This window comes from Cervus canadensis, chromosome X (genome assembly GCF_019320065.1).
Source record: "Cervus canadensis isolate Bull #8, Minnesota chromosome X, ASM1932006v1, whole genome shotgun sequence".
Lineage (NCBI taxonomy): Eukaryota > Metazoa > Chordata > Mammalia > Artiodactyla > Cervidae > Cervus > Cervus canadensis.
Window position 1 is genome coordinate 50,459,520 of NC_057419.1, and position 11,377 is coordinate 50,470,896.

The 11,377-nt window shown below is 50.0% G+C and overlaps 1 protein-coding gene across 1 annotated transcript; it reads right to left on the reverse strand.

The window, feature by feature from the left end:
• Window positions 1–1,642: 1,642 nt before the first annotated feature.
• On the reverse strand, window positions 1,643–11,167 carry LOC122435542. The gene is given in 5 exon segments (XM_043459727.1): window positions 1,643–3,823; window positions 3,825–4,022; window positions 4,054–4,917; window positions 7,797–7,858; window positions 11,143–11,167. Coding segments are annotated over 5 exon segments (3,330 nt in total).
• Window positions 11,168–11,377: the final 210 nt, after the last annotated feature.

Sequence of the window (11,377 nt, forward strand, 5' to 3'; positions counted from 1 at the left end):
AAAAGAGTCAATTTTCTACATTTTTCATTTTGGTTCTGATCTCTTTTTCTCGCCCCGGGCAGACATAGACAGGCACCTGTTCATAGTACTGTGGGCCTTTTCGCTCACAGTTACGGGTGAACAGACCGAAAGAGCCGTGGGCAAAGAACTTGGTCAGTTGGTGGGGACCAAACCCATTACCGTCAGCCACCAGCACGCACAAATCAAAGGTCAGTACTGGCCACCATGTCCCTTTGGGGCCACGTTGGAGCTCGAATTAAGCACTTCTCCAGTCTCAGGATTGTAGATCTCCCAAGTCAGGTTAGCTGGCTGATGGGGGTTGTGGCTGGTTGCTCCTGGGCCAATGAAAACTGTTATCAGCAGGAGAGTTAAGAGGGCTCCCATCGTACGAGTTTTAGTTTCAAAAGATTTGATGGGTGAGGTCTTGCCTCCCATTCTGCTTGCATCTTCTCCTGTTTTTCCGGGGTGGCTTGCCGCACGTGATTGCAGTGAACCTAGGGCCCGATCCCGTCGACCTTAACAGCAGTAGGAGTGGTAAGGAGAACAACATAAGGGCCTTTTTATCTAGGTTTTAATGCTTTAGATTGGTGTCGTTTTACCCAAACCCAATCACCCAGGCCAATATTATGTGAGGGGATGGTCTCCTTGCTTGTTCCCTCGTGTATCTCTCGAATTAATTTCTAAACATGGCTATGCACCTTGCTTAATGCCATCAGTGATTGCTGGAATTGTCCCAAGGTAGGGGGTGGTAGGCATTTTTCTTCGAATATATGACACACAGGAGGGGGTCTTTTATACAGAATCTCAAAAGGGGTAAGATTCAGCTTATAAAGGGTGTTACGTGCTCGAAAGAGCGCGAAGGGAAGGAGGGTCACCCAGTCCCCGCCAGTCTCTATTGCCAACTTTGTCAGAGTTTTTTTAGGGTCCAATTCATTCTCTCAACCTGTCCTGAGCTCTGGGGATTATATTCACAATGTAACTTCCATTTTGTCCCCAGAGCTTGGGCCAGCCCTTGTACAATCTGGCTCACAAAGGCAGGTCTGTTATCTGAGCCCATAGTCACTGGCAGCCCATACCTAGGCACTATCTCTTCTAAGATCTTTTTAGCAACCACTGTTGCTGTCTCTCCCTTAGTGGGGAAGGCTTTTACCCACCCCGAGAAGGTATCTACCAGAACCAACAGATAGCGATACCTGTACTTGCCTGGTCTTAGCTCAGTGTAATCTATCTCCCAGTGTTGCCCTGGCTCTTCCCCTCGGTACCTCGTTCCAGTGTGCTGCCTTTTCCCTGTCCTCATCAGCTGCCACGCTTTGCAAGCCTGGATTATTTCTCATACAGTTGCATTTTGTCAAGGGAACCTCAGGCAGGCTGTCTGGAGAAGAGTCAAGGTCTTTTTTTCTCCCAAGTGTGTAGTTGTGTGCAGGTGTTCACATAGGTGACGACCCAGGATGGCAGGCAATATCAGGTTGTTGTTTTGATCTCAGTACCATCCATCTTTGTTATTCTTCTGGAGGGTGGTATCCTCGTTGATCCAAACGAGGTCAGGGAGGGAATAGTCAGGGACTGGCGGCAGAGTCCCCATACCAAGAGGTGGAAGTCCCATGGTTAATATGGGGGTGGCGTAGTCCCGGCTGGCCGCTTCTCAAGCGGCCGCATCAGCAGCCCAATTGCCCCGTGCCCTAGGATCTTCTCTTTTCTGGTGACCGGGGACATGTACAATTGCTACTGCCCGGGGCAGTTGAACAGCTTTTAGGAGCCTGCGGATCTTGGGCAAATTCTTGACTTCTTTTCTCTCCGCTGTTTTAAATCCCCTTTCCTGGTATATCGGACCTTGAATATGGACAGTGCTAAAAGCATATCGGCTGTCTGTAAAAATGGTGACTCTCTTCCCTTTTGCTTGTTCCAAAGCCTGTATTAGGGCAATCAATTTTGCTTTTTGTGCAGAAGTGTTTGGGGGAAGTGTCTCAGCCTATATTGTCTGCCCTGAATCATCAACTATAGCGGCTCCCGCCTTCCTTTGTCCATCTTTTACATAGCTGCTCCCATCAGTGAACCATACTAGCTCACTGTTGTTTAGCAGCACATCAGTTAAGTCTTTTCGAGCCGCCAGGGCCTCAGCCAGTATCTCACTGCAATCATGGAGAGGGTGGTCCTTCTCTGGGTTAGGTAGAAGCGTGGCTGGATTCAGGAAGCAAGGGGTCTGAAATTGCACCCGTGGGGCATCAAGCAGCAGGGCCTGGTAATGTGTCAAACGGGCATTGGAGATCCACTTACCCGGCAGCTGTTTTAGAACCCCTTTGATGGCGTGGGGGGTGTAAACCCAGAGTTGTTGTCCATACATCAACTTGTCGGTGTCGCGGACGAGGAGGGCAGTGGCTGCAATGATGCGGAGGCAAGGAGGCCACCCAGAGACCACCGGGTCCAATCGCTTTGAAAGGTATGCTGTTGGCCGCTTCTATGGTCCCCATTGCTGTGTCAAGACCCCCTTTCCTATTCCTTGCTTTTCATCTACAAACAGCTGGAATGGCTTGTTTGGGTTAGGCAGGGCAAGGGCTGGGGCTTCTAGTAGGGCCTGTCTGAGTGTCTGGAAAGCCTGTTTCATTGGCTCAGTCCAAGTCCAGTTTGGGGTCTCTTTACTTCCCTCATATAAGGGCCGGGCCTTCTCAGCAAACCCCATGATCCACAGTCTACAATATCCAACAGTCCCCCAAAACTCTCTCACCTGGCGGGGGGTCTTGGGCTCTAGTATCTGCAATATTGTTTCCTTCATGGCCTGAGTTAGCCACCTTTGCCCCTGCCTGATCTTATACCCCAAATAGGTGACCTCTTGCCGGGATATTTGTGCCTTCTTAGCGCTAGCATGATATCCCAAGGTGCCTAGAGTCTGTAAGAGGTCACCGGTGGCACGGCTGCATGCTTCCTCTGTGGTTCCAGCCAACATCAGGTCATCTACATATTGCAGCAGGATGACCTCTGGGTGGCGAGTCCGATATTCATAGAGGTCCTCACTCAAAGCCTCATTAAACAAGGTAGGGGAGTTCTTGAACCCCTGTGGGAGGCGGGTCCAAGTTAGTTGTACTACAGGTTGGCCTTCCTCCTCAGTCCACTCAAAGGCAAATATCTCCTGGCTCTGGGCCGCCAGGGGTAAGCTGAAAAAAGCATCTTTCAGGTCCAACACAGTGTACCAAGTGTACTCAGGCAGCAGACTGCTCAGGAGGGTATACGGGTTGGGGACAGTAGGGTGTATGTCACTCACCCGCTTGTTGACTTCTCGTAGGTCCTGGACAGGTCTGTAATCCGTACTCCCTGGCTTCTTCACCGGTAGTAAGGGGGTGTTCCAAGGGGATTGGCACCGCTTGAGAATTCCGGCATCCATGAGCCGTCGAATGTGGGGAGTGATCCCCCGCCGAGCCTCCTGGCTCATAGGATATTGCTTCACCCTCACAGGAGTTGCCTCGGCTTTTAATTCGATGACTACTGGATGTCTCTGTTTAGCCAGTCCCATTCCTGCTGTTTCTGCCCATGCCAACGGATATTTGTGGACCCACAGTTGTACATCTGGTGCTATAACCTCTGAGGGCTTAGGCACAAAAAGTCTGTATTCATCTCTTAAAGCTAGAGACAAGACATGTATCGGCTGTCCAAGTCCATCCGTGACTGACATTCCCCCAGGGTCAAAATGGATCTGAGCATTAACTTTAGTCAACAAGTCCCGTCCAAGTAGAGGGGCTGGGCATTCTGGTATCACCAAAAACGAATGGGACACCTGATGGGTCCCCAAATTTACTTTCCGTTCTGTGGTCCAACAACATTTTTTTTGTCCCCGTGGCTCCCTTTACCAAGCTGGTTTTCTTAGACATTGGTCCCAGTTTTTTATTTAAAACAGAGTGTTGGGGGCCAGTGTCCACCATGAAGCCAGCGGGTTTCCCCTCTACATGTATGGTTACCCAGGACTCGGGGAGGGGTGTCGAGTCTTGACTCCCCTAGTCACTGTCTTCCCCCGCATATAGAACTCGAGTTCCAGGGGAAATTCTCTCTCTGGGTTGTTCTTTTCTTCGGGTCCCTCTTAGGGCACTCATTTTTCCAGCGCCCCCGTTCTTTGCAGTAAGCACACTGATCTTTCTTTAGGGTCTGCCTTTTTGGTCTCTCTGTTTCTCCCGTTTGGGGGCCTTGAGGCTCCCTCAATTCTGTTCCGGCCTTCATCCTCGCAAAAAGAATCTTGGTTAGCTCTCTCTGGTTCTTCCGGTTTTCTTTTGCCCTGTGTTCCCTATCTTTTTTCTTGATCTTCTCAGCTAGTTCCCTTTCCTCCCGACGAAGTCGTTCCTCCCTTTTTTCTGGGGTCTCCCTATTATTAAATACCTTTTCAGCTGCTTTCAGTGAGTCTTGTATTGTCTGCTCTTTTAACCCCTCTATCTTTTGTAATTTCCTCTTAATATCTGGGGCTGCCTGATTCACAAACGCTAGTAGAACTGCAGCGCGTGATTCTTCAGCCTGGGGGTTCATGGGTGTATATTGCCTAAAGGCTTCCATTAGCCTCTCTAGGAAGGCTGACGGGCTCTCAGTGGGCTCTTGCCTTACTAAATTTACCTTTGCCAAATTTGTCGGCTTCCTAGCTGCGGCCCGCAGGCCAGCCATTAGAGTCTGGCGGTACACTCGGAGACGCTCCCTACCTTCCACTCGCTCAAAATCCCAGTTAGGCCGCAACAGAGGAAACCCCTCGTCCACGAGATGAGGCTGGGTGGTTGGTCTCCCATCGACCCCCGGGACCCGTTTCCACGCCTCTGCCAGGATTCGCTCCAGTTTTTCCGTGTTGAAGAGCACCTGCAACAGCTGCTGGCAATCATCCCAGGTGGGGTTATGAGTGAACAAAATGGGAAAAGGGCCAGTATTGCTAGGTTCGTTTTCCGTCCGGGTTAGCTGGTCCCACCCGGACGGGGAGTGCCTGTACAGTAGATGAAGGTTCCCCATGATCCTGCTCACCCCTATTTCCTCTATTCTTTCTCCGGGGTCGGGATTCCCTTGTCCCTTCTGATTCATTGGGGGGGCTCTTCCCCCCGGGGGAACCTGCAATGGAGGAGGGGCATATGGCGGGGGCCTAATTTCTGTCTCCAAGTCAATCAGGTTCCGGTCCGAGGATTCCTGCAAGACCGGTTTTGGGCCCTTATTCTTCTTGGCTTCTTTTGGGGCAGTGGGAGTTTTCATAACTAGGGCCTGTACATTAGGAGAATCAGGGAGTTTGTGAACGAAAGGTTTTAACCATTCGGGTGGATCTTTTACTAGATCTTGCCAGACCATAACATATGGGACTTGGCTCGGGTGGCCCCAGGGATCAGGAGCCATAAATTTTTCTTTTTCACTGCCCGAATAATAGAAGGTTGAAAAGTTTCTTCTGAAGGCCATCCAACCTGGAAGGCGGGCCACTCTGCAGAGCAAAAGGTTATTAATTTACTCTTTGTAACCAGTAGCGACAGATCATACGCTCTAGCCCTGACATCCGAGAAATGATCAGTCATGAGAGAGAGTGAGGTAGATTTTCTTGCCCCATAGCGAGAGTCAGAAGAAAGTCACCGAGAATTACCACCAATAAATCCTATCGGGAGTGGTGGCGGCCAGGAGGTTGGGCTTGTGGTATGCTTCGTGGAACTATTTGAGTGCCTTAGTCGTTGCACGGAAGTTTTCTTGCTGGGGGCGGGCACCCTAAGGGTTTCTAGCCCGTTCCGTGACCCCCTTATCCTTTCATGGGAGTCTTCCAGTGGCAGGCGCCCTATTGGCTCTTAAGTGCCTGTCCCGTGCCCACACAGACAGGTTTTTATTTGGCCAGATTTTCGGTTTAGAATAAAAGAAAAAGAAAGGAGTTTCACCCTCTCGGGCTCCCGTTACTGGGGCTGACTTGTTGGGAGGCCTTCAGATTCTGCCAGGGAGTAGCCCTGGCCAGGACTCGTCAGTTGCCCCGACAACTGTCTGCCTGTTCACTGAAACTCCCAGAAACAGAAATGAGGCTCCAAGGCTTTATAGGAACTAGACAACGACACACCAGAGAACAACGAGACAGGAGACCATGCCGGCAGTTACACAGAAAAACACACAGACAGACAGACATCGGCCGACGACACAGATCCTCTGGAACAAGGGTCACCTTACCGTATGGCATCCACTGTTCCCCAGATTCGGGCTTAGGAGAGGAGATCTCCTTCCCACAGAGCTGGCTGCCTCCCAGCATGCTCGCTGGCCGCGGCCTCACGCCAGCCGGAATGGCCAGTCCGTTCCCTCATGGAAAGCTTTCCCTAACGCCAGACACCTTCCCGCTTCACAGCAGGGCCCCGGCTTTACTCTGGTCTTTTTCTGCGCCAGACACCTTCCCGCTTCACAGCGGGGCCTCGGCTTTACTCTGGTCTTTTTCTGCGCCAGACATCTTCCTGCTTCACAGCGGGGCCTCGGCTTTACTCTGGTCTTTTTCTAAACCTGCCTGAGCACCGGTGCTATTCCCTATCTTTTTTTTCCCCTTTGTTCCAAAGAGCGTTCTTCCCTGGTCAAGGGATCCCGGACGAGCCCCCAAATGTTCTGCCCATAGTCCGAGTCCCCTGTCGGGAAAGAAGACTCCTCGAAACAATGCAACTTGCAATAGGGGAATTTATTACTGACCCGAGCCAGGGCCTCCCGCCCTCACCAGGTGTGTGAGGACGAAAGGCCCCGAGCCCCAGTTCTCTCGGGTATTTATTAGGTCAAAATAAGCAGCAGGTAGTTGGCACAATCGGATTGGTTACACAGTGGGTAGTTGGCGCAAGCTGATAGGTTACACAGTTGCAAGGTAATTTTTGTTGGCCCAACGTGGGGCTTTCAGCTTTCCCCTGATAGGTTCCCTTTTCTCTGGCTAGGCATATGTTAATTGGCTGGCTCTAAGAGACCTGATTATTATGTTACCCTGGAAAACCAGGCCTACTCCTAATCTAGGCTGCCTGCCATGGCGTTAGCCGTGACAGCCTCACAAGCTGACCATCACCAGGTGTCATCTGTGAGGGCATCTCCAGTACCCGACAACTCTTCTTGCAAGTCCGGAAGTGATCGTCCCTTCTAGCCTCCAAATTGCTGGTAGAGGCACTCGGGGCTCCAGGCAGGGAGAGCCAGGCAGTACCTGCTCTTCTCTGAATCCCCCCAGCCCTACTGCCTCTGTCCCCGGGGCAGAACCTACTTTTCTTGAGGCCACTCCCAGCTCCCTCTCAATCCACTACAATCCAGGGAATATGCAGGAAGGTCCTTGTATAAGGAGGGGAGGGGTAAATGTCCCGTCTTTGTCATGTCAAAGCCAGGCCTGCAGACTCCTCCCATCTGAAGGGTGGGTAGGCTCTATAGGATGCTGGAGGACTCCTCCTCTCAGTTCAGTTCAGTTGCTCAGTCCTGTCCTACCCTTCATGACCCTGTGGACTGGAGCAGGCCAGGCTTCCCTGTCCATCACCCATTCCTCCTCTTCGTGGTCTTTTTTTTTTCTTGTATATTTCCTACTTTTATTTGATAATAACAAACTGTATAAAAAGGGACAAGGAAGGTGGGGAGGCCCTGGGTCTCCCCCTCTCTGCTTCCCCAAGCATCCCTCACCCCTAGGCCCCAGGAGGGACCACTCCGTTCCCGCCTTGTGGTGGGGTGGGGATTGACAGGCATAGAAATGGTGTGTGTGTGTGTGTGTGTGTGTGTTTGTGTATGGGGGTTGAGGGGGTCTCTTCGTGGTCTTTAACCTTCTATTCCAATCACACTGAGGATGGGAGGACACCTTTCCCCCCCAGCCCCCGCCCATCACTCACTCCCAGCTCCTCACCTGGGCTGAGGATGGGAGGCACTGCATTGGTGTCTTGCTGGTGAGAACCTGATCCCGAGAAAAAACACGTGAGAGCGAGGGATAGAGAGAGGGACAGACACGCTGACAGAGGGAGACATCTATCTCTCTAGGACCGACCAGGTGTGCCTTAGTGTCACAGGACGAGAATCCTCCTTAGCCAAGTGGGATCCGTGCTCTCTCAGAACGGTTATTTTCCACAGATGCCCCACCTCTTCACTATCAGATGGCAGTTGGACAGTCTGTATATGACTTATGTCTCTTTCTCTCGTTGGGGATTGCCATTTTTAAGCTGATATTGAAACTTCTTATGGACATTAATCGATATCCAGGATAATTGGGCTCAAATTGATGTTCACCAGGTTCACTAGTAGGCTCTTTCCTTGGCATCACCTCCCTCCCCACCTCATGTCCCATGGCAAAAAAAAAAAAAAAATTGAGACAAAGTAAAGCAGTGTTTTCAGGGGAAATGCGTTCCCTGTATTGAAGTAATCAGAGGCGTTCTTTTTCAAGAGTGTGTGACTTAGGCCCTGATGCCACATAGGAATAAGCACTTACTTTTAATAGGCTCCTTGAGTCCTGTGTTGGTGTGCAATGATTTTGAAAACTTTTATCTCCTGAATCGACAAGAGGCAGTGTATAGTAATTTAAAAAGGAAGGTATCTTTGGTTGTCTGGTTTTCTGCAGGACAGCTGATCCTGGACAGTACACCTCTGCTGTGGCCAGAAATTTGGATATATGCTTACTTATGGGTTTCTATTTGTATTTCAATTGTTGTTGATTAGTCCCTAAGTCACGTCCCATTCTTTTGCGACCCCATGGCCTGTTCCCACCAGGCTTCTCTGTCCACAGGGTTTCCCAGATCAGAATACTGGAGTGGGTTACCATTTCCTTTTCTAGGGGACCTTCATGACCTAGAGATCAAACCCCAGTTTCCTGCATTAGGAGGTGGATTCTTTACCACTGAATCACCAGGAAGCCCTTGCATTTCCAATACCATTGCCTTATATTTGACACACCTCTATTGGGTATATTACATATGTCTGTGGGCCTGTGTGTTAAGCTTGCTTTACCTTTTTTTTTTTGTCAAAAACAGAAAACTGAAGTGGCTTTGCTTGAGTCTCTCAGGGTACCAGCAACAGAGACAAATTAGAAAAAGAAAAGATTTCCTTAACTCAAGGAAAAGAATTTCCACAACTCCCTATGAAGGGGGTTTAGTCTCCTGCCTGGAATGTACTGACATTCAGTGAACTCTTTCCTGACTGGTCATTTTAGGAAAGCACTGGTTCTACTGTTTTTACTTGAATAGTGGCTACATTTAAAGTTATGCTGGAGATTGTGTGAAATAGGTAAGTAAAACTACAGATCCCAGGGTTCCATTTTCTTTACCCTGCATATGGGTACGGTACAAACTCAGTGTAAACATCAGTTTGGTGGGGCCAATATGCCCTGCAAGGAAATTTTGTTTATAAAGTGGAGAGACTAGATGTGCTAACAGGAAATCTATACTTTGTTCAGCAGATTATTTGTCTAATAAAGGAGGACGTAGAGCCAAGGGAATGTATAAGGTGGTGATTGTGAGTTAAAATAGGTGACAATATTAAGAGAGAGTGAGAGAATGGTGTGATGAGTAGTGCAGAGACCTTTACATTTTAACAGACGTAGATGAAAAATGGTCAGGACCACTACCGAGCAGTGTGACCTTGAGTAAGATGCTCACCCTCTCTGATCCTCGGTTCCCTTGTCTGCAAACAGGGACAATAATATCATGTGTTATCCCACCCTCAGGCGAAGCCATTTCTCACGGCCTGATCCCAGCCTCCACTGGCTTCCGAGGCCAAGGCTCTTATCACACTTGTTTCACCAAGGTCTTCAGTCTGCCTGCCTGCCCACCCTCCTGTGAGCTCCTTGAGGACCCTTTTACCACAGGTGCTCAGAACACCTTTACCATCTTACGAGTGATGATAAAGTGAGGGGCACAGAGCAGTGCAGCTGTTGTTTTGGTGTCAATTTGTCTGTGCAACAACGTATAGGAAATGAGTGGCTAGAGCAAACCTCTCGGCTGAGATTTCTGTTGGTCCGGGGCTGTTTGTGTCTTTTATCCCCACATTGTCCAGAAGCTTATTGAACCAGAGTAACACCCACCTTTCCCCATCCTGGTGTATAGCCATTATAGCAGCCATTACTCAACTGAGTTGTCAGTGAGTGAACCCTGAAAATCCTCTGCTCAAATTTCTGTTCCTTCGAACAGGTGAGGGGCATCCTGTCTTCTGTCCCCACTCTGACAGGAGTGTCTAGTGTCCGTATCTTCCCACTTGGCTTCCCCTTTATTCTGATTCTTGGACAGTCCTTTACCTCCTGAGACCGAGGTCTGTCCTAGGCTATGGCTGCTTTCAGCACCGTGCTGAGAGCACTGATGACCAGGTGGGTGCTTGGGGGATACTTGTTGGATGAATAGAGCTCGGAGAGCCGGGCTACTTTATTTCACGGGTGAGAGGTGTAGCTTCCACTCAGGCTGCCGTCAGCAGGTTGGATGGTTTGAACCAGCTGATCAGTGTCCTTGGGCAAGTCCACACGAGCAAGTCTGTCACTCTGCTCTCCTCATCTTCCTCTTGCTTCCGAAGCTGCTTCTACTCCTTGCCCTCCCCCGTGCCCTCCTCTCTGCTCCCACTGCTCTCCATGTACATGTACACTGTGCCTAAGCCCACCCTGTCTCCTGACTTCATGTTGTGTGATTGTCAGTTACCTTTCTGAAAAGGCCTCTTTGAGGCGTTTCCTCTTCACTCACAGCCCAAGGTGGATGCCGCAATACAGTAAGCATCATGGGTCTCCTTTTGTTCTTTTTCCTTCGTTTTCTCCTTTTCTTTCTTTTATGAGGAAACAATATGGTGTTGTGGGTAAAGACACTACCTCTGATTCAGATAACCTTCCGTTCAACCCAATTCTGCCACGTGTTACCATATCATCTTGAGAAATTAAATTGGCCCGCTGTGCCATACAATCCTCACTTGAAAATGGGTGAATTATCCTTAACGACAACTTGAACTGAGCACATTGTGAGTATGGAGTGAGGTTCGCAGAGATGTGCTGGCATGTTCCCTGTCGTAACAACTACTGAGCTGCCAGGGGGCAGCTTGCAGGTCAGGCCTTACCTTACCCTCTAACTTCAGGAAGCACTTCCAGGTCACATTAGACAGCCCCAGAGGCTCCTTCTTTCTCAGCCACAGTCCTCAAGCTTTTCCCTCTCAACTGGACAAACCCTCACCAGGAGGCTGGCTTTTCTGTTACACGTCTCCCACCTGGGAACCACTCACGGACTTCATCTTCTATTGCGTGCATGATTCAGTTCCTGGCAGTTTTGTCCTCAGATGGATTGGGGCTGCCCCTATTGCAAGGGCATGCCCGGGACTGATAACAAGGATGTGATGTTTCCCTGCTCCCCCATGGCACTGAAACTCTCTGGGACCTGTGCCCAAACCCTTCTCCCCATGTCGTCTCCCTCCGTCCCACAGTTCACAGTTTACACTCAAGCTGGGTTCCAGTGCAGGC